Raw genomic sequence first — 26,884 nt, forward strand, 5'->3', positions numbered from 1 at the left:
AACAAGCATGCCCAGGACTGGAGAAGGCCACCGTCTCCTCGGAAGTGTCCCCTCCCTTTGTCAAGGTTTCCTCTCTCCTCTGACACTGCACGTGGGCAGGCAGCCCCCTCTGCGGACCTCCGGGCCAGGAGTGTCGTGGCATCTGGGCATGGAGACACAAGAGGTAGATCCAGCCCCACAGTTTCTCTGGAGGCCACGTCACCTGAAGACCCTTCTGCTTCCTCCAGCCCTCTTGGTTCATGGATGTGGAAACACTTTCCCAGTTGAAGGGACTTGGGACTTTCAGATGTGTGGGAGGAGATGCAGCACTTGAGATTTCTGCTGCTCCGATGTCCCCTTATCCCTCTGCAGCCATCGACAGGGGACCCCGCTGCTGGGGCTCGTCCAAAAGCTGGTCGCTGAACTGCGATCTTGGCAGCTGAGCAGCGTGTCAGCGGGAAACGCCAGGTTGTGGCCAAGCTATCGGTCCGGGGCACCAAGGTTTCACCCAGCCAAGACTACCGCTGCAGCAAGCCCCAGCCTGGTTGCCAACAACAAACAGAAGGTCCCTGCAAAAGCATCTAAAGGCACATTGTGCCCCAGGACCGGAGCACAAGCCTGCGCGGATCACGAGTGCAGACGGCGTGCTGGGCCAGACTCTTCTCGGAGGTGCACAGGGACAGGACGAGAGGCAATGGGGACAAATTCTGGCATGAAAAACTCCCACTAGATGCCAGGAAAATGCTTTTCACCCTGAGTGTGGTCAAGCCCTGGAAGAGGGGCCCAGGGAGGTTGCGGGATCTCCATCCTTGGGGATATTCAAACTCAACTGATCTTGGCCCTGAGCAACCTGATCTAACGCCTTGCTTTAAGCAGGGGGGCTGGAGCAGAGATTTCCGGAGAGCCCCTCCAGCCTCGGTTACTCTGGGACGCCGAAGTGAATGGGCGCATCCACGGGGAAGGCAGCGGTGACGGCGAGGCAGGAGTGAGCCCTGCCGGCGAGGCGGGTTGGGGCAGCGTGGCCTCTCCCGCGCCTGCGTGGCTGCATTTCCCCGCGCGCTGCCTTCAGCGAGCTGCCTCCGTCTGCCGCTACCTGTGAAGAGGAGGAATTTTTCCAGGGAGCTGCATAAGCAGGAAAACACGATCGGTCCTTTGCTGTTAGTGCCAATACACAATTAGCTTCAGCCCTAATTAACAAAGTCCTAAATGAACTTGGGGAGAGCGAGAGCCTGGAGCTAAAACGCGGAGAGAAATAATCAAGCGTTAACGCCAGTTTGCCACGACCTCCCAGCGCGGCCTTGCTGTCCGCCGCCGAGCCCGAAGGAGGGCACTCGTTTCGGGTCAGGAACAGGGAAATGTTCAAACCCGTCCCCCAAAAGCCAGTGTTTGCAAGCCAGGCGCGAGCGCGGCACTGGCTAAATGGTCCTCGAGCCGTGGGGGGAGACGACAGGCGCCGGGCGGACTGTTTTGCTCCCCTTTTCTTCTTTATTTCTGCTGTATCTTGCTATCGCAGGCAGGACAGCGACCATCTCTTCTTCCCTCGGTACAAAACACGTATCTAGGGCTGGCTGGAGGTTTGCTGCTCTCTGCAAACAGCCCGAAAGGCAGGCTTGTGTTTGAACCAATAGTTACGTTTCCCCAGCTGATCGAGGTGGGTGGGAAAGCAAATTAAAGCCACGCAACAAGTTTTCGGCACGATAAACATAAAAAATAAAAGATGAGATTAAGCCACTTCCAAACATGGACAAATCCCTGGCCGCCGACATCTCTAGCAGCTGCGTGTTAGCTCTGAGCCCAGCCAGGGCACTTGCGTAGGCTCTGGGTGAGTCTGTAATAAAACACATACTGTATAAAATAAATACGTTCCAACGCACGAGGGGGACTCCCGAGTTACCAGGCCTGTGAATCTGGTCCTTGGAAAATGTAAAACGAGGGAAAAATTTGGGGGAGATGAAGAGGGGAGCGATGGCCGCGGATGGAGAAGAGGGATGTGCCACAGCCTCCTCGTAGCACCAAGACTGGAGTTCTCCAGGACAAGAAGCATCGTCTTGCTCCAACCTCGGCCTTCTCCCTCTGACCTTGCTCTCTGCCGTCCACCCTCATCCTCCTGCGGTCTCTGCCTAGAGCTGGCTGCCCAGCACGGGAAGGGGAAGAGGACCCAGCTAGCATCAGCTGCAGCTGCAAAGACTCCTCCGTATACCAAAGAAGAAGGTTCCTGGAGAAGGCCAGGTGAACACCAAGCACCCATCTCCAGCGGCAGCTGGCCCAGCCGCCTCAGAGGACGGTGCAGGAAACCTGGGATGACCATTAGGGCTCTCGACATCGGTGAGTTTGACTGCAGATATGGCCCCCAGGAGCAGCCAAAGTGGATTTGGAGCTTGCTCAGTTTTTGCTTTAAACCATCTTCTGCAGCACTGAGCGCTTGGGGACACTCAATGAGAAAAGGTGTTTCTTCTGCTGCCTCTGCATACGATGCCCTTCCAGTTTCACTAAATCCCCCACAGGCAGAAAACTTTTTCCAGATTATTCGCTATTTCAAAGCCACCTCTGCGGTCTCTGCCCTCCTTTCTGATAACAGGCTCCGTTTTCTAAGCAGCTTTCCAGGTCTGATCGCTCTCCTCAGGATAACCGTCCCTGTGCACTGCATCATCCATTTTTAAAAAGCCATTATACCTTTTCTCCTCTCATAGCATCCTTAAATCAATACCGCAGGCATCCAAAAGCCTCGCTTACTGGTTTGGCTCGAGCTGCGCTTGCGGAGAGGTTCCTCTCGGCTGCCTTTTGCGATGCTTCTGCCCTTGCTCGTGCCGGGTTAATTTAGCATCCCCAGCCCGCCCTGTTGCAGCATCTCCCTGGAGCCCGGCGCAGCCCCATGCCCTGCTCCTCCCGCGCCGCTCTCGCGCGCGGTGGGGCCGCGGTCCCGCGGACAAGTCCATCCCTGCAGGTTTCCGCGCATCCTTCAGCGCGTTTACAACCTTGCGTTTCATGGCTGCTTCAAGGCACAGGGAGATTAAGGGCACACCTGGAACCAGTGAGTCGCTCCTCCATGGACATGCATCTGCATCCAAGGAAGTGGCTTTTTGGAGCTTGCCGGGCTCATCCGCGGCCGTGCCGATTTCTGCATCACCCTGCAGCGCGATGACCCGCGTCTTCCGGGCTCGGGGCTCGGTTAGCGCCCGCTGAGGACCCGAGCGGCAAGGACGGGCCGTGCCGTTTCCCACGGCAGCCGCCCGGCTGCGGCCGCGCCGCCGAGGGGCAGCCGAGCTCTGCCAGGAGGCAGCTGTCTATGCGCTAAATCAGAAGGGCGCAGGGCAATCTAATTTTCGCGCTGGCAAAGGCTTCCTGTGCGGCTGAGGGACAGGCTGTCAGAGCGGGAAGGTTTCTGGGCAATTTTAGGAGCGGCTACCCCGCACCGCGACCTCCCCGCTGGGACAAATAGGGATTTCCAGACCCCAGCGCTGGATGCTGCTTAATGGCCAGAGGTATAATTACGGATGCTAAACAACAGCCGGCTGAAATGTTCAGCAAGTCCCAGGGTTAATCAGCCCTCCGCGCCCTGGTGTATCTGCTGCCTCGACGCACGCTTCATAAAGAGGATGAGGGTTGTTTTTTTTCCCGTGTTTAGTGGCAAGTTTATTTTTATTACTTAGGCAAGTCAAGTGGCCGGTGATTTACTCAATGCACAGCTCGGATTTAGCTGTTTCCAACTTTCCGCCGGGACAGGGGGTAGTTGAGGCCCTCCAGCTTCAGCCTGGCAGCACCCAAAGCCCAGAGCTCGCTGCGGTCGCGGCTGCAGCTTCTTGACCCATCGCCTTTGGCAAGCGCCAGACGGCAGCTCGATAGCTCTTGGACCGTGGCAGCTCTCCCCTGCCCAGGGGAGCGGACGGTTGCGAGCTCCTCAGACACCATCGGCAGCATGGTGGGGATGACGTGCGCCTCCGTACGAGGAATGGGACGAGAACCTCGTCAGGCTAATTGGTGCTTCTTGTCCCTGCTTCATCCTTCTCTGTAGCCCATCGCGGGGCTCCTCCAGTCTGGGGGATGGAGCTGTAGTATCTGCACATGCAGCAACTACCCCTTGCCCAGAATGGGGCACAGCAGGTTGGAGAGGCTATAGAAAGCAGAAGCCCGTTTAGATGCGACTCTAATCCAGCATCCAAACATCATCCAGCATTCAAACATCACCTCCTCCAGGCTCAAGAGCGGTGCATCCCTATGAGTAGGAAGTCAAGCAAAGGAGGTAGGAGACCTGCATGGATGAGCAAGGAGCTCCTGGCAAAACTCAACCAGAAGAAGGAAGTCTACAGAAAGTGGAAAGGGGGACAGGCCACTTGGGATGAATATAGGAATGTTGTCAGAGTATGCAGGGATGCGACGAGGAAGGCTAAGGCCCGTTTGGAATTAAATCTGGCTAGAGATGTCAAGGACAACAAGAAGGGCTTCTTCAAATACATCAGCAGCAAGAGGAAGACTAGGGAAAATGTGGGCCCTTTGCTGAATGGGGTGGGTGTCCTGGTGACGAAGGATGCAGAGAAGGCAGAGTTACTGAATGCCTTCTTTGCTTCAGTCTTTACTGGTCAGGCCAGCCCTCAGGAACCCCAGACCCTGGTGGCAAGAGAGAAAGTCTGGAGAGAGGAAGTCTTTCCCTTGGTGGAGGAGGAGTGGGTTAGAGATCATTTAAGCAAACTTGACACCCACAAATCCATGGGCCCTGATGGGATGCACCCACGAGTGCTGAGGGAGCTGGCGGATGTCATTGCTAAGCCACTCTCCATCATCTTTGAAAGGTCCTGGAGAACAGGAGAGGTGCCTGAGGACTGGAAGAAAGCCAATGTCACCCCAGTCTTCAAGAAGGGCAAGAAGGAGGACCCAGGGAACTACAGGCCAGTCAGCCTCACCTCCATCCCTGGAAAGGTGATGGAGCAGCTCATCCTGGAAGCCATCTCCACGCATGTGGAGGAAAAGAAGGTGATCAGGAGTAGTCAGCATGGCTTCACCAAGGGGAAATCATGCCTAACCAATCTGATAGCCTTCTATGATGGAATGACTGGCTGGGTAGATGAGGGGAGAGCAGTGGATGTTGTCTACCTAGACTTCAGCAAGGCTTTTGACACTGTCTCCCATAGCATCCTCATAGACAAGCTCAGGAAGTGTGGGTTAGATGAGTGGACAGTGAGGTGGATTGAGAACTGGCTGAATGGCAGAGCTCAGAGAGTTGTGCTCAGTGGCACAGAGTCTAGTTGGAGGCCTGTAGCTAGCGGTGTCCCCCAGGGGTCAGTCCTGGGTCCAGTCTTGTTCAACTTCTTCATCAATGACCTGGATGAAGGCACAGAGTGCACCCTCAGCAAGTTTGCTGACGATACAAAACTGGGAGGAGTGGCCGATACGCCAGAGGGCTGTGCTGCCATTCAAAGAGACTTGGACAGGCTGGAGAGGTGGGCAGAGAGGAACGTCATGAAATTCAACAAAGGGAAGTGCAGGGTCCTGCACCTGGGGAGGAATAACCCCATGCAGCAGTACAGGTTGGGGGTTGACCTGCTGGAAAGCAGCTCTGCTGAGAAGGACCTGGGAGTGCTGGTGGACACCAAGTTAAGCATGAGGCAGCAATGTGCCCTTGTGGCCAAGAAGGCCAATGGTATCCTGGGCTGCATCAGAAAGAGTGTTGCCAGCAGGTCGAGGGAGGTGATTCTCCCCCTCTACTCAGCCCTGGTGAGGCCACATCTAGAGTACTGCGTCCAGTTCTGGGCTCCCCAGTACAAGAGGGATGTGGCACTACTGGAGCAAGTCCAGCGAAGGGCCACAAAGATGATTAGGGGACTGGAGCATCTCTCTTATGAGGAAAGGCTGAGAGAGCTGGGCCTGTTTAGCTTGGAGAAGAGAAGGCTGAGAGGAGATCTTATCAATGTGTACAAGTATCTGAAGGGAGGGTGTCGAGAGGATGGGGCCAGACTCTTTTCAGTGGTGACGAGCGACAGGACGCGAGGCAATGGGCACAAACTGAAACACAGACCCTTCCATCTTAACATGAGGAAAAACTTTTTCACTGTGAGGGTGACAGAGCACTGGAACAGGTTGCCCCGAGAGGTGGTGGAGTCTCCTTCTCTGGAGATATTCAAAATGCGCCTGGATGCAATCCTGTGCAATGTGCTCTAGGTGACCCTGCTTGAGCAGGGGGGTTGGACTAGATGATCTCCAGAGGTCCCTTCCAACCTCAGTGATTCTGTGATTCTGTGATCCAGGACAGACTGGGGTCTCTCCGACTCCTCCCTCCTTCCCGGTGGAAAGGGTGTCCTGCCAGAGCCGGCTCAGGACAGGCGCTGGGAGGTGTTTGCAAAGCCACCCCAAGCAGTCTGGTTTCTCCACGTGACCTGCCCATCCACTCTGCCCGTTAGGAGCCTTCGTTTGCATGGGTGGCTCTTTCTTGAGTCCTTTCCATTCTGAGCTTGGCTTCTCCTGCTAAGATTAGGCAGCTCTTTGGGTGCTGGAAGGAGAACCGGGGGCACCAAGGCCACCTCGATACGCTGAGTAAATATAGGTGGCAGCGCTGGCACCTCGGCTGGTCCCAAGCAGGAGGACATGGGACTTCACCCTCCGGCGGTGCAGCCCTGGGAAATACAAGTGTCCACGAGTCTGAGCCCTGGCAGGTTATTACAAGAACTCTCAAGAAACATGATAAAAAAAAAAAAAAAGTGCTGATCCTGTGCTGATTCAGTCGGGAGAGCTGCGCTTGCAGAACGGGGGCTTGGGGGGGAGACAGGGAGCTGGGAAACTGGTCGGAAAGCCAGAGCCACAGGCAGGGGCAGGCGAGGAGGAGGGAGAAACGCCAGCGAGCATCGCCTGGCCGCGTCTTGGGATGCCGCTCGCTTGGCAGGTCAGTGAAGGATTTCAGCATTTTTTTTTTTGCTGGAATCATCTGTAACTTTTGTTTAGCGGAGAAGGAAATGGAAGTTCATTTATCGAACTACGGGAGATTCGGGTCTGCCCAGGGACCGTGCAGGATCGATGCCACCTGCGAGCGCAGGTCTGCTGCAAGGAAGAAGCCGAGCGAAAAAGCAGGAGAGGAAATACTGAAGGGAGAGGGAAAGAGCCAGGAATGAGGCGAGTGCTCTGCAGAAGGGAACGCGCTGGCACGGAACAGCGAAGCCTTACGCAGCCGACGGGCTGTGCCCAAGGGGGACCAGCTGCCCTTTTCTCTGCAGAGATGCTCCGTAATCAAGCACTTGCTCCCCACAGCCACGTACCCAGCAGCTCTGTGCCCCTGCCTGGGTGCGTGGAAGGGTAGGGAAGAGGAGGTTCTCCGGGCAGGCGGGATAATTCATCATAAAACATCTTCACCGAGACTCAAAGTCACGCTGTGCCCACCGAGGTGGGCAATAAGCGTCTGCACGGGCGCGCTCAGCTCCAGCGCACACAGGAACGCAACTGAGGCAACTTTCAGGGAAAAGGGCTAAGCCATGTTGAACTTGAATTTTCCAGCGGTTGAGACCACGCGGACGGACAGTTACAGCAGCTCAAACGATGCAAAACCAACTTTATTGGGGTACTCGACTGAAGTCGGCGTGCGTGTCGCAGGGCTCGGACGGAGGCGAGCCGCCGGCGCTCAGCATTTTCACGGGTTCGATCGTCTAGGAGCGGAGACGCCGGGATCAATAGCATATAGGGTTATCCGGGTTCAATGCAGGAGCTCCACAGCCATGGGCGACCGGAGTCGGAGCGGCAATGTCGTCCACTCGGCTGCATACGTGGCCTCCGTGACCGAAGTATGCGATAACTGCTAAATCGAAGGGCGAGCGGTGGGTTTTAAGCGGCCCAATATCTCAAACCGCTAAGGCTAGGAACAGATTGGTGAGTAAATCCTCATTTCTGGTAGAGGAGCTCTTTGAAAAATCACGCAGGCTGAGAAACCAGAACGAGGCCGTTTTTGTTCTTAATGCCCTCTCTATATATCCAGCTACGAGGCTGCAGGAAAACTGGCTGTGCCGTGGCAGCTGGGAGCCCTGGGTAGGAATGGTCTGGGAGAGGAGAGGATTTATTCCCCTCTTTAGGACACCTGCAGGCTTGCACCAGAGCTGCCAGATTTTTTAACCATGATCTTCCATGCTAGGCGTATTACGGTTTGTCGATACTGATTTTTCTGGAGACCTCCGAGAGGAGCGAACCTGCCTCGTGATATTTGAGGCCACCTCGGAAGCGCTACGGAGCAGCCTGGGCATTTATCCCCGGGCTCCCTGGATGCTGCCGTTGTGCCGTGCGCGCTCCGGCACGGTGGCTCCGCAAACCTTCGCTTCCCAGCTGTGACGTGGGAAAAGTGAAGCTCCTGAAAAAGCCCTTTCGGTCCCTCCTTCCCATAGCATGGGGAAGAGATGCAACTGCAGCCTCCTCCTCCAGAGCTGCCCTTGAGGACGATGCCCTTGACCCAGGGCTACGGGGGCATCTCGGCTTCAGGACTTTCTCCTAAAACGCTGCAAGCTCCCGCAGGGCTGCTGCTCAGGGCAGATGGGGAGGAGAAGGGCCATCGGCAGAGCTCCCATGAGGATGAGAACGGGATCGCAACTTCCCCATCTCGGGCCGGAGAACGCGAGAAACAGGCCTAGAAATCATCCTGAACGTGAACCTTTCAGACCAGTCCCACAGCAGCTGGTGGCAAGTGCCAGCTCGAGGGGGGAGAATCCAACGGAGGCCTCCGATATTTCTAAGTAGCCATCCCGCTCTGCCAACCCTTGGATCGCTTAGGGGTGTTCTCCGCTTTCCCTCTGCTCCTGCTGCCAAGGATGCTTGCCCCCGGCTGAGCAGCGCTGCGGGACCACCCCGTTCCTACTAATGAACTGCCCCGCCGCAGTTCCCATCCCCTGCTGATGGGATTTCTCCAGGAACGTGAGAAAACGCTAAATTACCGCAAAGCACGAGGCCTCGCCTGACAGCGGCCCACGCGCACGCTGGGAACACCGAGCGCCGCAGGGGATGCGTGTGCGGACGGTCGCACCGTGCGGGGCTCGGGAGTCGCTCCCGTCCGCTCACCCCGCCGCGGAGAAGCGGCTGGAGGAGAGGACAAGCGTGCACGGAGGGGGGCACGTAGGGAAGCCCCCACCGGGCAGGCTGGGGACGCCCCGGAGCCAATGCCGCGGCGCCGCGCGTTACCTGGGATGGGTGCAGGTAGGGCTCGGGGGAGGCCAGGTTGGTCTGCACGGACACGCTCTTCTCCAGCAGGATCTGGGGGAAGCCCAGCTTCTCGAAGGTGTTCCTCTTCCAGTGCTTGCTGTCCTGCTGCGCCAGGGCCTCGTCCTCGCTGAAGGCTCGCACCACGGGGCCCGGCATGGGCAAGGGGAGGGCGCCATCGCTCTCGTAGCCCGAGCCGTCCTTCTGGGAGTCCCAGCTGCTGCGTTGCTTCATGTGGTAGTGAGCCTGCTGGGCTTCCCAGGCCAGGCGGGCCTGCGCCAGGAAGGGCTCGGGGAAGGCGCGCGCCGCCTCCGCCTCCGCCGCTTTGCTCTCCGCGCGGTTCAGCTGCGGCCGGGCGCCCCCCGGCGCCGCCCTCTCCTCGCCCGGCAGCTGCTCGCCCAGCGCCTCGCGGTCCCCCGAGCCGTCCGTGGAGGAGGCGTTGGGGTCGTGGGACACGGAGGGCTTGCGGCTCTTCCTCTTCCTGGTGCTGGGCGAGTAGCCCGTCGAAGACATGGTGTCCTGCTGGCTGCACCAGGACATGGAGTCCTCGCCTTGGGCGAGCGGGCCGGCCGGCTGGCCGTGGCAGAAGTCGGGCCCTTCCATGCTGCTGTAGTCTCCCGACTTGATGTCCAGGCGCTGGTCGCGGACCAGGCAGGGGCTGTGCTGCAGCGAGTAGGAGCCGCCGATGGGGTTGGGCGAGTACTTGTGCCGCAGGCCCGTCTTCATCTTGGGGCTGGAGCCCGACTGCTCCACGTAGACCAGCTGCCGCACGTACTCCTTGCCGGCCGGGCTGTACTCGAGGCTCATGAACCTGTCGGGACACTTCTGCTTGGTGAGCACCAGCTGCTGGTAGGGCGAGTTGGAGCCTTGCTTGGGCGACTGCAGGAAGGGGTGAGGCTTGCGGATGGGCGACTTCTGCGGGGAGCCGGCCTTGTAGCTGCCGCTGGCTTCGTACTGCATGTCCACGGGGGGCTCGTCGTAGATGGGGGCCTGGTACTCCATGGGGGGCTCCTCGTAGAGGGGCGGCTCGTAGGCGTAGCGGGGCGAGGAGGGCTGCGACTCGCTCGAGTGCTTGCGGTGCTGCGACTGGAGCGGCGAGCAGAAGGGGTCGCCGCGGCCCAGCAGCGGCGAGCAGCTGCCCACGTGCTCCGCTCTCTTCAGGAAGGGCGACTGCTTGCGCTCGGGGAAGAAGACGGAGTTGTCGGCCTCGGCGGCGAAGGTCTGCAGGTTGGGCGACTGCTGGCCGCCCGAGGGCCGCCGCGAGCGGCTCCCCGGCTGGCTCTCGGCCGCATAGCCGTTGCCCTGGTGCATGAGGAAGCTGGGCTCGCGGTCGGTCACCTTGATGAGCATGCGCTCCTTGGCGCCGGCGTTCCAGCGCAGCGACGACGTCCTGCGGGCACAAACACAACGCCGCCGTCAGGGAGCGAGGCCGATCCTGCGTGCCCCCCCCTCCCCGCAGCCTGTCGGCCGGCGTGACGGGACGCCTTCCCACCCTCCCCACCGCCGGCTGCCCACGCTTGCCTTCCCGCAGGAGCCCCTGCCCAAGGTGGACCTCCACCCAGCTGCCCCGGGACGGCTCCCGACGGAGCTGCCCTCCTCGGCGTTGAGCTTCCTCCCTTGCAGGCTCGCTCCTTCCGCTTCCCCGCACCGGAGAGGACCAGCCGGGGACCTCCGGGGCTGGGTGTGCTCGCCGAGCGCCGACACAGGTGCTGACACCCAACACTTGACCCACGTCAAGGACGGACGTACCCCGCGCGTACAAAACGCAGAGCTATTAGGTGTAGAGCACGTCGGCGCTGGTGAGAGCGGGACACGGCCACCGTCCCAGCGGTGGTGGCCCTGAGGACCCGGGGCTCCCGCGGACCCGGGGCTCCCGCAGCCCTCAATAATCCCCTCGGGTGCTCCGGCTATGCATGAAGGACACGGAGGCTGCACATGTCACCAGGGAGGTTTTTCAGAGCGAGCTGCCCCAGTTGGCTTTTGCTAACTGTACGTTATTTTGGAGATACCCACCCGAGACGCCGGGTCCCAGCTGCAGCACGCAGCCTCACCGGCAGGGAACGGGAAGGCTCCTTCGAGCGCTCGCAGCCCTGCGGAGCATCGAGCACGCGGGGAAAGCACCGCTCCTCGGCAGCTCGTGCCAAATCAGAGCCCGGCCTTCAACTCTGCTCCCCGACTCGCACCTACCTCAACGGACAACGCTTCTGCAAATTAGAGAAATTAGGTATTTGTGAAGCTCACCAAAAAAAAAAAAAGCTTACGAGGAGATTTAATTGCGCATTCCAACCCGGGTTTGCGGCTGAGCCGTAAGGAAACGCAGAACAGCGAATATTGCTGCTCATTAAAAAAGCAGCGTCCGGCTGGCTCGTTGGGTGAGACGAGGTCCTGCAGGAGGACGGTGAACCTCCGCGAGGATATCGTTAAGGGCTGCACGGAAACGTGTCCGCGCAGAGGGCAGAGCCGGGGGCACTCCGCTCTCCTTTACTCCCAAGTGCCGGCCTTTGCACCCCAACAAGGTCGTAATAAATAGCTTTGTTCACGGATATTTGCTGTCCGCATGGGGAAGGGCGCACGGTGCTCCCGTCCAGGCGTTGGAAGGAGGGTGCTCCCACGGGCAGCGACCCCGTTTTCTGCCTAGCTCCCGGCCCCTCGCCGGGGCAGCAGCACCCGCCTCCGGGTGCCAGTCCCTCCAATGTCTCCTGCCTGCAAACAAGACTCCAGCCTCGTTCTTTGTTACCCGCTGAACGACTTTGATCAAACTTTCCGAAAACAGCTTAGTCTGAAGGAGGCATCTAGCATGGAAAAGCTTCAGGTGGAAAGACAACACCTCCCTAAACTTCAGGGGCTTGTAAAGTCCCCAGCCAGGGACTGCTGGGGCCCAAAACTTCCGTTTCTACACCCAGGAGAGCATCACCAGTGCTGCTCCAGGGCAAGACGCTGGAGAAATTCAGGTCAGCTCTGGCTCTCAGGGGATGATCTTGCTGCTCTCCCAGGGCTGCCGCTTCTCTGGAAAGGATCCCGTGATACATGGCATGTGCCAGAGCCTGAAGCTGGATTAAGTTAAAAAAAAGCCCCAAACAGCATTTGAAAAGAAGCAGAGGGCAGAATCCCAGCAGCAGACTTTCTCCTTGCCGCAGAGGGAGCCGACGGCACGGGGATGGGAGGCTCCTCGCCTCGGATGGCCGAGGCACTTTGCAGCCGCCCACCACTGCTGCCCCATTAGAGAAAGGACAAACATTTAGCACCAGGCGCCTTATTTAGGGGGGCAATCACTATTTACGGACCGCCAAAACACAACTCAACGCACAGACATCCATTTCAGAGCCGTTGAAGCCCTTCCCTTCCACGGAGAAACGCGGCCTCCGAGTTGCGCTGGCCGGAGTCGCCCGCTTGCTCCGGATGTGCATGGTGGGTGATCGAGGGCTGGAGCTCCCTCTTCCCGATGCCGACGGCCGCGCTCCTCAGCGGCTCTGCGTCACATCCAACACCTCGCCACGCTTTTACTCCAAGCCCTTCAAGAGGCTGCACCCTGTGGTACGGGCAATATGTAAGGGCTGGTACCAAGCACACTGACATTCAAGGACAAAACCAGCGAGCCTGAAATACAGCACTGTCCCCTCGCGCCGCCTCTGCTGCCGGCTGGCTTGCAAGGGCTTCCACGGCGTTTATGAGATTAACCCCAAAGGCTCAAATCAGAAGCAGCTATGAGAGGGAAAAAGCAATTTCTGCCTATTTCTGCCACTTTTCAGGATAACACTTCTTGAGACACTTCCACGGGTTTTGGTTCAAAGCGCAGTAGCCTTCGACCACAGCGAGCTGACCACACCACAAGCTTGCACGGCACCAGCTGACGCCGTGTCCCCGAATCGCCACGATCAAGGTGCCAGATGACCGGCGAAGACCTTTGGACTCATCGCGCTGCTGCTTTAGACAGAGGTGGGAGCACCCGTTTCCCCAGGGAGCTGCTGGGAGCTGCTGGCCAGCTGCTCTTGGGGTTTCCCCCAGGTCACTCATTTCCCCCAACTTATGAAATTCAGTGGGGATAAATAAGGAGAGAGCATGCAAGAATAACAGCTATGGAAACTGTGATTAGGCAGACTCACGAAAGTGGGAGTATATTTTTCAAGAGCAAATAATAAAGTATAAAGTCACAAAACATCAGCAATGGGAGGGCCTTCAAGAGAGCACCAGTTCCAACCATGTATGCCTTTCCCTGGCAGAGCATTTGTCAAAAAGGTTCTTAAAACCTATCATGCTTAGGGATTTCACCTCCTCCTCCAGGAACCTCTTCTGGGGCTCAGCCAGCCTTACTGTCAGAAAGGTCTCTCCTAATGTTTAAATCTTCCTTATTGCAATTTAAGCCCATTTATCCTTGTCCTACTCTCAGTGGACCCAGAAGAAATTTATCTTCATCCTTTCTGCAGGAGCTTTTCACACTTCCGAAGCCCAGGGTGACTCTTGCAGCACTGTTTTATACATGCAACATGCATGTGCAAGCAAGTGCCAACAGGGACTGTTTTTTTAATTATGAGATGGAAATAATTATCTCAAAATCACCACCCAACAGGCAATGCATGCTGACTGGACCAAGAGCTCCGCAAGCCATGGAATAAAAAGTCTGCTGCCTCCAACCCGACCTAGGAGACCTCCTTCACCTATGCATTAAGTCTCGTCTTCCTGTTAAGCCATTTGATATTCACGGTAGGTAACATTTTCTCCAAATAATGAACCATCCTGCAAAGTTGCGCCGACGTGCAGCTGGATCCCCCGTCATTTACATTCTAGCAGCACATCCTCCAGTTCTGCATTTCAACTCTAATTGGAATTTGCAATGAAATGAGCAGTTTTTTTCTCTTTATTAATAATTCACGGACAGAAATAATTATAATCTCGGTAGAATCCTGGCCCCACAAGATGAGCTCTGGGGGACCGCATTGCAGGGAGCTGTACAGCCTGAGCCTGTCTCGCAGGGCTCCGGTTGAGCTGATCAAACCTCCTCCAGGGGACCACTGAAATGTCCCGAGACCAGCAAGAAAGTGCAAGGAGAGGGGAACTACGGCCTTTTCAAACCTCACAGACAGGCGTGAGTTCCCCTCTGCTAGGGCAGCTTTGAGCTAGTGGATCATTTGCAGTGGAAAAATTCTCTACAGTAGAATTAGCATCAAGTTTGGGACCAACTTGTTACCTCAAGTTACCACCTCCTCACAAAATAAAGTACCAAGTACTTTGAGGAGCAAGACTCCGGATAGCTTTGGGCTTCAGCCTTAGACATAGCTACCCTGCTACAGCCTCAGATGCAAGCACCGCTGCGTTTGAGATGCTGCCTCCCTGCTTCCCTGGAGCACTGCTGTTGGAGATGGCGAGTAGGAGAAAAACGTTTCGGAACAAGGTCAAGAACTTGGGCAAGAGCCAGGAAAGAGAAGTCTCCCAACAGCAGGTTTTGACATTGGAACTGGACAGAGAACGCATCCATCCCCGTTCCTCCCCAAACCGTAGGCAGATGAAGGATGTGGTTTGCACCTTGTTTTCCCCAGAAACCCTACTGCTTTGCTCCCGGGAGCCCATCTTTGGAAAAACGCGCCTGTTGGAAAGGGCCAGAGATGGCACTACCATGACGGCAGAGCCGGAGCAGATGGGCTTACCCTCCCGGTGCCCACCAGTTGCCAGGGCTGTCTCAGCCCGCTGCCTCTCCAATAGGGACACCCTGCATCAGCTGTAGTGATGTCACCCTGACAGGAACTGGCCTGAGAACCAGCATGTGCTACACCCGTTCACATTAAGCAATCGATACCAGGAGACTCTCGGCTGCTGCCAGCTCAGTATTGTACTTCTTGATACTGGTGACCTGAAAGCAGAAGAGTCCCATGGCTTTCATCAATTACATATAATTGCACCCTCTCCTCATGCCAAAATCCCCAAAATGAGAAAGGTAAGTGCCCAGCAGAAGAGAGTCTTCCTATTACTTTTTGACAGCACGTATTATCTCCAGACCTGAGCACCACAGGCACAGCTCTCAAAGGCTAAATTCGGCAAACAGCCAACCTTGGCTTCAGTGCTGATGTAAAATGTCCCATCTGCATTCTGCCTGACACACGCTTCTCACCATTGCCCACGCTTCCAGCGACTGGTGGCAGACGACCTCGAGAGCCGGAGGCAGCACACGCTGGTGCCTGGTGATCACTGCTGCCCAGCAGCACCTTTCAACGCTCAAACACACATGCTTTGCTAAGCACTTGGTCCTGCCTCATACAAGGAACCGTAGGGAAGCCTCTTATTTTGATATTGAGGAAGTCTGGTGTATCCTACACACTAATTACACAGATAGAATGAGACTTCCTTATGCCATGTTACCACATTAAGCAGGAATTAAACCTTCTCCACAGCTTCCAGTAAAGCACGGCTACAGCAAGATCTCCTGCAACGTGTTTTGGAGGTTCAGTAGGGCTTGTTGTCCCTACGAGAGGCAGCAGAGCCACAGAGATCTCCAGCCATCTGCTCCAGCCGGGCCACCACCCAGGCTGGACTTCTTTGCTTCAAACTGCTGAAAACCACGCTCTGATTTTCCTCTTTGTAATCCCTGTTGCTCTCCAGTTGTTTCCACCTTGTCCAGCAGATATACTGCCCGTTGGTCCTGCAAGAGGTTCTTCTGCCCCTCTCGGCCCTGCCCGGCCAGGCAGAGCAGGGTGGCCCAAACACCGCTCCGGCTAGCAGGGGCTTTTCATCCGCCAGACCCACGTGTATCCAGCGCAGCCGCTGGGAGAGGTTGTCAATACATCTGCCCCGCGTTCAGCGATCTGCGGGGCATGGGGGCACTTGGGACGAAGAGCAGAGGCAGCTTCTAAAGAAGTGCAGGAAGAACTTGCCAGCCTCGCAGAAGGCATCCGAGCTTGGATTTGCTACTGTCTGCAAAGGGCCCTGGGCTCCTCGAGCGGAAAGCGCCAGGGAAGCACATCACGTTATTAATTCTTTGCCGAGTCCCATGCTGGCACAGAAGATACTGGAGGCAGCGCCTGCAATACGTCTGGGAGCACGCACACCGGTCTCCTAGCTCATTTCCCTCTCAGTTTCTCAGTTATTTTTTCACACCACTTGTCCTTTCTGTCCTTCAGAAAAAAGGTGGAGTGAGTCCAATTATGGATTTTTGCAGAAAAATGCCCACAAAGAGTCATATATAAATATCTCCCCACATGAGGCTTTCGTGCGCAGCACTCGTTGCACACAAACTAGCAGCGGGGGCCGGTGTGCCGAGAGCACCCGTGTGCCTGCTGTCAGTACACAGCCGTTTTTGTGCCACGGGATGCTGCTGTGTTGAGTTTTAGAGACAAAAAAGCTACATATAATAGACACACAGAATAATATGATCCTATGAACCCTCCCTGGGAAGGGTTTAGGAGCAGGTTCTTGCACCCATATGGTAATATGGGGCTCCTCAAATAAACCTGCTACACATGGTCATGCAGGCAGCACACGGTGGCATAAGGGGCTGGGATGATCCTACAAGTCAGTGAGACTTGGGATCACGGTAACCAGGGCCAGGAGGAACGTTGGAGACCTGCCCATTGCCCTGCCCAGCAGCAGAACCCACCCGGCCGCGGCTGCTCCCAGCATACACAGACCTGGCCTCTTCCTAGAAATCCTCCAGTAAAGGAGATTCCAGCCAATCTATTCCAACGCTTCAGTGTCCCCATGCTTTGGATCCTACATCTCCCTTGGTGCTTGCCCACAGCTCTTCATCCCAGCTCCAGGGTATGTGGACAACAATTTATTCCTCTCCTCTCTGCAGTAGCCTTTTATGCTTCCGAGGACTTCAGCCTCCTCCCAGTTTCTTGCTGTTGAAGTGTCCTGGTCCCTCGTCACTTGTGGAGCCCTTCCAGATTCCCGTAATTCCACCCGTAACCTTGGGAGCGTGCCCTAAGGAGCACAGGCTCTTGGGGCGAGGAGACAGGGAGAAAAGCCTTGCTAGGCCAGAGACCAAATCTCCCACCCCAAGTAACCCCAGACTCCTACTCGAGGGTTTCTGCCCCCAGATCCACACTGCAGAGCTCTTGCAGGACGTGCACCAGGGACCTGAGCTCTCGGGGGCAGGAGACCAAGTCCCCGAGCTCAGCTGGCCGGGACAGCCCGACTCCCTGGCATGTGGGCACGTGCCTCCATCCTGCTTTAGGGGGCAGGAACGGGGGTTTTCTCCTGTTCCTTCCCCCTGGGCAAGGCCAGGGCTGCAGAACCTCTTGCTGCGCCTGTGCAGCAGGTCATGTGAGCGCGAAGGACCGATCTTATCCTGCTCCATCATTAGCGGGCAGGTTTCTCATCGGTGCCTAACGAAGCGGTGGTTAGGGCGGCGAGGCCGGCGACAGCGGCGAGGGAGAAGGGGCTGCGGTCCCACCCCAGGCAAAGGGGCACATACAGCTGACGCCCCGCGCGCTCGCTTGAAGCATGCAGCAGATGCATGCTCCCACACCGCTGCCCCAGCTTCATCGCATGCCGTGCTGAATTACAAAGCCGAATTACGGCCAGATCGCTGAGTTTTGGGCCGAGGCAGGCTGCAGCTCCTGGGGGGGGGGCTGTGGGGCGCAGGCAGCCCCCGCCGCGGCGCCCGGCCTCCCCCCGCGCCAGCCCCTCGGAGAACACCAGCGATGAATCACCTTCCCGCTGCCGCACGGACATTAACCAAGGGCTCCTCTTACTTAATCAATTATCCCACCACGGAGGACACTCATTTATTTTCACCATGGTTACTAACTGCAATAATTACATGCCGGGGAGCCAGACTGCCCTTAATATTCTTCAGCAGCTATCGCTGGCCACGTGCCACCTGCATGGATAGCGTCCTGATGCCACCAGCACATTAGCAAGCTCTGGGTCCAGCTCCCGGTTTGGAAGCCCAAGGTGCACTTGTGATGACGGAGCCGGCGCTTGGGCAAATCCCTGCAGCACTCGACGCGGACCCCTCCGGCGTACGCTGCCGGTGGCGGGAGCCGTGAGGACGGACAGGTACTTGGATTTTGGAGGAACTGGAAGAAGGGCTGGCAAACGGGGCCGAGAGCCAGCAGACATAGGGGAAATCAAGGCTGGGTTCTCAGCCAGCTTCCGTGGGAAGTGGCCTCTTCCGCTGCTCCTGCACGTGCTGCTGCTCGGGAAGGGGCTCTGCTCCCAGGGAAGCCGGCAGGCACGGGGACACGGACCGTGCAGGCGCGAGAGGCTGGCACCCGCCTGCACTGCACGGGGACGAACCGGGGCGGCGAGGCCAAGGCAGAGCCCCGGTGCTCGCCTCGCGGCTGCTCAGCCCATTAGCGCGTACGGATGATATCGCTCCCTTCCAAGGATCTAATTACAAGAGTAAGGATTAAAAGGTAACTCATGAAAACACGGCTCACTCTGTCTGCAAGGAGCCATGCACCAGGGGAAAGAGGCAAGCTGTACTTTGCATCCAGAAACATAGCCTCCAACACACCGATCTATAATATAGGGCCCGTGGTAAAAAAATCTTCTTAGCGTTAATGAAAACTCCCCCATCACGCAACATTCAGAGTCACAGCAATCACCACTGCTGGTGTTTAAAAAAGAAAACAACCCCTTGCTCTGCTCTTTGCCCCAAGCAGCTCTGGGGCCCCTGTGTGTCTGAACACCTTTCAGGCCGAAACCTATATTAAAGCTGCAACTCAAGGCAGAAAAACCTGCTTTCTAAGCAGCTGCGTAACATACCCGAGAAGGGCTTGGACGAACGCAGTCGGGGCCTGAAATCATCAGATGCCGCGAACGCTGTTGCTCTCTGCCGCTGTTACTCCTAGCAAGCAGGAGAGCGGCTCCGGCACCGGAGCCCTGGCGCAGCCCTCGCCCGGGCGCCCCGGGGCCACCCCGAGCTCCCACCAGAGCAAGGTGCAGCCGGGCTGGGCCAGAGCAGCACATCCCACCACGCGGGAGGGGGAAATTAAGGCATCAGGAGAGCCAAAGCTTGGTCTAACATAGAAGAAGGGTCTGCAGGCGCTGCTGGTGCACGGGAACCGCTGGCAGATGGCTCGGCGCTGGCTCTCTGCCTCGCCGGTTCCCTGGCTTTTGCAGGTAAAGCCGAGCCTGCAGGAGGTGCTGGAAACCACGAGCACCCAGCAACGGTGCAGCAACTTCTACAGCTGCTCTCTGAGCCGGCGGCGAGACTGCAGAGCTGGGCAAATCAGGGGATGGCCACGGGCAGAAAGATGGACAGGGGTACCGGAGCAGCACTAGTGATCGGCCACCGCACAGCAAAACCTCGCCGGGCTCGGGAAAAAGTCAGCACTGGAAGAAGCGGGGTGTCGAGAGAGCAAGAGATGGACCCGAAAGGCAGCAGGCAGCGATGGATTCTGCAAAACCCTCTTGCCCCATTGCGCACTACAAAGACCAAGGACCAAGGAGTCACCGAGTTGCCTGCGTTGCCCATCCGTGGCAGCAAGTTGACAGCAGCGCTACGATTGGGGCCCGAGTGCTGCACAAACACAGTAAAAAGCAGCTCCTGTCCCAAAACGCGGGCATGCGGCAGGGCAAAGCGTGAGCGAGCGGGGAGACGCCGAGCAGCACAGCCGGCGCGGGATTCCCCTTCAAGCATGAACCCACCGGACAGAAAGGACGGAAACCTGAGCAGACGGCAGGACCTGCAGCGACATGAGGAGGGGATGCTGTCCACACATGCTCTTCGCTCTCATCAGTCATCATCATCATCAAAATCTCATCAAAATCATCATCAAAACCTCACAGCACCCACCAGGGCAGACCTTGGCTTCATGGGCAGACCTTGGCTTCATGCTTCACATGAGCAAACCCAGAAAACCTTCCTCTGCTCCAGGCAGCAGGAAACCCTCTGGCTTGTTTCCGACATTGAAAATGGCTGAGGTGCCTTTTTTCATATTTCGGAAGCGAATCTCTGTGGGTTTAGAGGGCACAACGCTGCCAGCTCCCCGAGCAGCTCCCCTTCGAGGGATGCAGCCCGCTCCCGTGAGCCCACAGTTGTCCCCGTCCTCATTCTGCCCAACCAAAGCTCCTAACCAGTCTCCATTTACAAGCTGCTTTTTACATTGGGACGAGCTCGCAGTCGTGGGGAAGACGGCTACCGTCACGTACAAAAAGCCGAGTTTACCTCTTTGGTATTTGACGTTAACTTTGTGCACTGGTAACAGGAGTTTGCCATCCCACGCATGCTCAAGGCATTTAAACTCCAGGCATGTCCAAGGGTACTCTTAGAAGGAAAGGACGATGGAATATTAAACCGTTCCCTATCACTCAGTGATGTGTAAACAGAGCTACAGCACTGGGAATTATTCCTTTAAGATATCCCAGGGCTTAGAAAGAGCCCAATGCAAAAATAAAGAGCCAGAAACCACCCTGGTCTCCGACCGATAGCAGGTGACACCAAGCCACAGGAGCGTGTCTTCCACGTTCATTTGCTTTGGAGATGGGGAGGAAATGAGATATGAGTTGGACGCTCTACTTTGCTTCTAAATGTGAACTCGGAGCTAGGCAGAGGGAGTCGCAAAAGGCTGCGGTGCCGCGGAAATGCTCAACAGCCATCGCCGTAAGGATAGCAGAGATCTCGGAAGTCAAACATGGGAAGTCTCCATGATACTCGGCCCCAGCAATACTTGGCAAATCTAACGCTAACGAGTTATTTCAAAGTTCGTGAGTAAAGAAAAAAAAATTACAGTCCAGGCTAAAAATAAAAGGCATTTACTCCCTAGAAAAATGAGCCTCTTAAGGAAGAACATGGTCAAAACGAGCGCTTTCGCGGTGCCACCATTTGTTTCTCGACAGAAACCTCGAGCGCGATTCCCGGAGGACTCGGCAAAGCAAACGTTAGCTCTTCCCTCTGCCAGGGCCGTGCCTTGCAGCTGGATCACCTGGCTCGCAGCCAGGCAGCACGCGCCGCCGCGTCCACCCTGGGCGCAGGGCAGGCGTCTTAACTCGAGCCAGGTGGAAGCCGCTCTCGTTCCCGCATTTGCGGCCGGTGTTAATATATCAGGCAGCCGCACACATCTGGCAACAGCGCTCGGGAGTAAGAAGCCCTGAGAGCCAGACTGCGGAGCCGCACGTCAAATAATCTGGCCAAGGCAGAGCTTTAAATCAGAATATTAAGTAACATCAAGCAATAAACCTGAGAGCTCCATCACACTGTCCCGGATTATTGCCGAACGTTAGCAGGTATTGCTACCGACTGCATTTAATTTTCCGCCTGTAAAAGGAACGCTGCGAAAGGCCTTTTTGCGGCTGGATCTCTGCAGCCACCATGCCCGAGAGCGGCTCGGTTACTCCGATAAGTGAAAACGGTTCCGCTGTGCGGGCGAACGAGCGGCACTGAGCGCCAAGCCCTGTTCAAAGCAGGATGCCGCAATGCTCCGTAAAGGGCGCAGAACCGGGCCGTAACGGAGCAAAGGAGGAGACGGCGCCCCGGGGCACAGCTTTTCCGAGCGTTCATAGAGCCCCGACTCCAGGAACGGCTTTAAAAGTGATGCACGCAACTCCCGAAGCGACCTAGAAACGCCAATTAGCGCAAACCAGCATCGTCTTTCTCCACCTTCCAAGCTCCCAAAGCTCGAACGCTGCCACGTGACGTCCGGAAAACCCCGTTACCCACCGTGGAGGGGCTGCCCCGAGCCCCACGTTCTCCCTCCTCTCCTGCTTTGGTGGTGGCCCAAGCTGCTCGGGTCGCCCCGGGAGAAGGCAGAGCCCCAGCGACAGCTCCCAAGCGCCGCGCGCCCCAGCAGCACCCTGCCAAAATTCGGCAGCGCCCTACCCCAAGGGGACCCCCAAGGTATTTTTGTTACCTCCGGCTGGGTAACGCGCTCTCTTTTCCGTTTTGCCCTCGCGAGCGAGGCGTCAGGACGACTCCGGTTACGGCGGCGTGCAAATTCCCATTACGGACTACTTCCCAAATCCCTTTAATCTTTCATCAGCGCAATCAATTTGTTTGCAAATTTGCATAATTTACACAGACTGAAATGTTTCGTTTATTGAGGGTGGGATTTTTCGAAAGCGCTCGAGCGCCTTCGGCTCCCGAATCTCCCCGCCTGGTTCAACGCCCGCTCCCAGGTCTCTCGCGCGGACGTTGGGGGCTCGGAGAAAGGTCTCGCGCCACCGGCTTCGCGCCCGCAGCTCACCGCAGCCCCGGTTGCACAGGCTCCTTCGCACGGAAAGCGGCTTGTTTCTCTCCATCGCCTTTTCCGAAGGAAGACGCCAAACCACCGTCACCCTGGGCTCCATCCCTGCCGCGGGGGGCAAGGGACACATGTGCCCTGATGTTTAAATAGAGTCACTTGGAGGCCAGCAATAGCAAAAAGCATTCAAAGCCTTAAACAAAACCAGGTGCGAAAAATCAAAACCGTTGCAGGCGTTTGTGATTTCTGCCCTAGCGCCTGTAACGTAGTCTGTCGACGGTTACATTAAATCATATATCAGTGCAGACGGCACTTTTCATAAATTCTGACCCGAGCGGGAACATAGCACCTAGCAATATACACAATTTATATCCTCGAACAGACGCTTACAAGTGGCCGCTTCAAACTAAGAGTATTCGCAGCCACAAAACCTACCTAAATTCACGGCGTTCTTAAAGATACGTTTGCTTATCTTAGCGTTATTCCGTCTTTGCCAGGTGGAGGCTACAATTTAGCTCGAGAATTAAACGCCTTTTCGCCGCGCGGGGAGAAATCCCTTTAATTTGAGTTTGAATGCGGCAGTTCCCGCGGCATCCTTCGAACGCATCAGCGTCCACCTCTGCGGCGGAGGAGCCCTCTGCACCCCGGCCGCTCTGCCGCGCTCTTCCTCACCTTCCTCCGCTGGCAGCGGGCGCAGGTCCTCCACGGCGCTTTGCACAGCGTCGCGGAGCTTAACGCCTCCCGGCTCGCTGCTCGACGGGGCTCGACGGGCAGCTGCTCGCTGCTGCTCCTGGGTGAGGGCTGGGTGTCAGCCCAAAGCCTCCAAAAGCTTCCGGCAAGGAAGCTCTGTCCACGGGACGGATACGCAGCCGAAGCCGTTCGACCCTTTACGGTCATGCAAAAGCCACCAGAAAACGTCACGCTTCACCAATCCGTAACTAAACGACGGAGCAGGAAAACAGGCTGAAATCCCCCGTGCTTAAGCCTTCGCCGCTCTTTATCCGCAAGCGCTGCCGTTTCCCACGAATCTGTAAACACAGAATTATATATACTTACAGCTGCTATGAATAGCCTGGCGTTCCGGTCGTACCTGGAATCTCAAACGCCTGCTCAAGCAGCTCTGCCCCGCGTCAACGCGCACCGCGGAGCCAAGCTCCGGCGACGAGGAATCAACGGCCGTGGTGTCGATGGGCGGCAAATCTACGGAGCGTGAGCAACGTTTTGTTCCCCTGAACGCCAAAGACAAGGACACCCCCCACATAAGCCAGGTTATCCTCGGTCCCGGAGCTACTTCTTGCTCTTTTGCAGCATTGCTGCAGCCTTGTCTGCCGTCCTGCTGCAGCTTTCGTTCCTCCTTCTCCAGGAGGTCCAGGCTCCCTGCGGGCACCGGCAAAGCCCCGCTGCTCTCAGGTCACGGCATCTTCTGCTGCTTGGGCTCAGCACACCCTTAACCCCACGGCAGTCTCTCTCTCCCGCCCTTCCCGCGCACTCAGGATCTCTGGGCCCATCTTTAAGCACATTCCTGGAAATCTCTCGCGCTCCTTCGGCTTCATTGCACGAACCTTCAGATGTGACCAAAAACGATTCCTGCAGAAATTGGTGCACGCAGGAAGAAGCGGTCCACATCGTTTGGTAATAAAGACGATTATTCGGAGAGAAGCGAGGATGCTGTGCTCGAGCTTCCCAGGCGCTGCACCCGCCGCGAGGGTGCGAGGTTGCCCGCGCCGGCTCCGTGCTCTTGCCGTTAGGCTGCGACCGGTACCCAGGGCGTAAAAGCAGTCCCCACGATCGGGGTAGCACCAGGGGAAGATGCACCTGCTAATGCAACAACTCACGTTTCTGTTCAAAGGACTCTCCGCTCCCCAGCCAAAAAAGTCCTTCCTTCCCATTTTATTCACACCATTCCCAGCGGGACACGAGTGGGTTTAATCAGTCTGGATAGAGCTATGGGGCAGGAGCCCGACTCCATGACCCAAACTCCACGACCGCTACGAGAAGGCTGAAGCCCCGTCTTCGGCCCACCTTGGTTGACTGCAAAGTTTGGTTTCAAGGGTATCTAAAGTCTCGCACGGGTTCTCCGCCTAGGACGATTTCATGTTCTCCAACCACAACACTGCTGAAGTGTTGACACATATTACCAAAGCAAGCAAAAACCTCACTGTCAAAATACTGCGGGGGGAGAATCACTGGCGTAAAACTAAAACAAGCTAAAGTGAAAGCTGGCCTTGAGCTAAGCAGAAAACCCTGACGAGTCTTATTTATTTTTTCTTTTTAATGAAAGGAAAAGGCTAAGTTCTGGGATTATCAAATTTCTCTCTTCTGTTGACGATGGTATCAGACCCCTTTAAGCTTCAAAACTGTAATATCGGAAGTCTATTTTAAACGTTTCCCCTGTTCACTGCCGAAACACTGCTAACTTTTCATATCTCGGGAAAGCTGCTCCCATGACATCCACTCTAATTAGCAGGAGCGGAAACTGAAGCCTGCCAAGAGGGAGATAAGTCCTCCCGTTCCCCAGCCCGTTCACAGCGCAGAGTTTTCAGCCCCCCCTTTGCAGCAGCGATGAGGGAAGCAAGGAGTGCTGCCAGCTCCGGCCGTCCGCCAGGACACCAAAAACCCGTTTTCTTGTGAAACAGGCAGCAGTTTCTGAACGCTACGCTGAGCAGGAGCATGGCGTGCCGGACAGGTCGGGAGCCCCCATGCACACCCTACGCCAGAGGCTGCGGACCCAAGGGCAAAGGGACTTGGCGGGCTCCAGACAGCAAGCAAACGCTGAGACGCGCTCAGATGGCGGTTGCTGATGAGCAGCGGCCTCGCAGCTAATTGCTTGCAAAGCAGAAAGGCTGCTGGAGGACGGAGGTAACCTTGCCGAAGATCTGCATTCACTGCGGTTGCCTGCCCTACAGCACCCACCTTGCCCTGTCCGTTTGGGATCTGTGCGATCTCCGACTCGGCCACGCTGGCTGGGAGGTCTCCAGTGAGCCTCCCCCCCGCGGATTAGGAACCAAGCACAAAGCCTGCCAAGCTGGCGGGCCCAGGGCAAACCCCGTCCCGACGGCCAAGGAGAGCACGTCACGCGCGGCGCCTTGCGCGGAGGCACGACTGCTGTCCAGGGAGCTCAACCCCCAGGAGGCCATCGGGGCTGCTCTCCCCATCTCGGACGTAGGGTTAAACCAATTGCCCCAAACAGCCAGTCTTTCCGAAACCCAGGTGCCACAGCAGCGAGACGAGAATTTTTCCAAGAAGGAGGAGGGAGCATGGAGGAGGTAGCAAAGAGAAGACTTCACCACTAAGCGGAGGTAGCTGTAAATATAAAGCGACCAGAAGTGCCCCGGGGCACAGCTCGAGCACAACCCTTGCCGCTCCCTGGCACGCTAGGCCGAAGCCCTGATGCTCTTGGCATCTCCAACCTGCATCGCTTGGCCCTGCTACGAGCTTTGCGAACGCCCCAGGCTCGGGCTGCAGCCGTGCGCCACCGCCGCAGAGCTCTCCCCAGGCACTACCCCTCTCCAAGCAACGTGCGACTGCTCCAGCCCCAGGAGTATCTGGCCAGGCTCTGCGAAGCGATCAGCCACCTAAGGACCAATCTCCAGCTTCTCCCCTGAGCCCGGATGTGTGACGTGCCAGACCGTTGCTCCTGCTGGGTCACCTCCACCCATGGGGTCTAAGCCGAGGAGCTGGGCAAGTCGGAGGCTGCCAATTGCTACCGAGCTGCAGCAAGGCTGAGTCAGGAGCTCTAAGAGGAGAGCTTTGGACTATGGAGCCCAGCTAGACCTGCCACCCCAGTTTGTGCGTGAGCAGCCCAGTGCTGCTCTTGGCGGCATGTCTGCTCTGAAGAACAGACCCTGGAGGCCAGAGCTCGGCTGGTTTGCCAGCAGCCTTGCAGCCTTTCAGGAGGAGCATCCGGGTAGCCGGGTTCCTCTCAGCTCAGATCTCCGTTTCAGCTCCGAGGGATACCACATCGTGTCCCTTGGGCATGAGACATCCATATCCGAAACAAGTCAGCTGGCTCGCATGGAGGATGAGGATGGCAGTCTATTTTTCAAAGCAATATTACAACTCAATGTTTGACTGAGTGCAAGTCACGCACGTGGAAGAAGAGTAAGGCTGTAGCACAACAGTCCAGAGGAAACTACCCCCAGCTCCCTGGTCAGGGCTCCAATTTACCTTTGGGAACGAAGCGCCAGCTCCTCAAAAGCAAAAATATCAGACAGCCAGACTTTACGTTTTAGCTGCCTGGCGACAAGAGCCTGCGATTGCTTCCTCTCTGCCCCTCGGAGACTTTCGCTGCAGAGCGAGGTAAGGTGTAAGGTGGCTATGGAGCCATGTTATCCAGCTCCTGCTGCAAAGGGCTCGGAGCAGAGCTCCTGCCCCAGGATGCTCTTCCCCAGCAGCATGCCTTAAGGCCAGCAGTGACGAGCTCGGCGAGCCACTCTTCACTTTTGCTGTAACACCCAGGTTTTTAATCTCGTGGCAAGGCTCTCCAAGGAATCACTGGTATTAGGTCTGAGCCTCTTCATTACTTCTAAAGAAACCAGGCGACAGATTTACCTTTAAATACCAGGAATGAACATATTTATTTACAGAAAAGTCTTAAGCTGTGGTCTTAATTCACAGTCATAAGTGATGAA

The 26,884-nt window shown here is 56.7% G+C and overlaps 1 protein-coding gene across 2 annotated transcripts in view; it reads right to left on the minus strand.

Annotated features, from left to right (window-relative positions):
• The window catches only part of ARHGAP39 (Rho GTPase activating protein 39), a 78,341-nt gene that overhangs the window by 12,282 nt on the left and 39,175 nt on the right, over positions 1–26,884 (minus strand). For both annotated transcript variants that reach the window (XM_067292253.1, XM_067292252.1), the window contains exon 3: positions 9,118–10,525. In XM_067292253.1, coding sequence (XP_067148354.1) covers positions 9,118–10,525 — 1,408 coding nt within the window. The remainder of the gene's footprint in view (positions 1–9,117; positions 10,526–26,884) is intronic.

This window comes from Apteryx mantelli, chromosome 2 (genome assembly GCF_036417845.1).
Source record: "Apteryx mantelli isolate bAptMan1 chromosome 2, bAptMan1.hap1, whole genome shotgun sequence".
NCBI lineage: Eukaryota > Metazoa > Chordata > Aves > Apterygiformes > Apterygidae > Apteryx > Apteryx mantelli.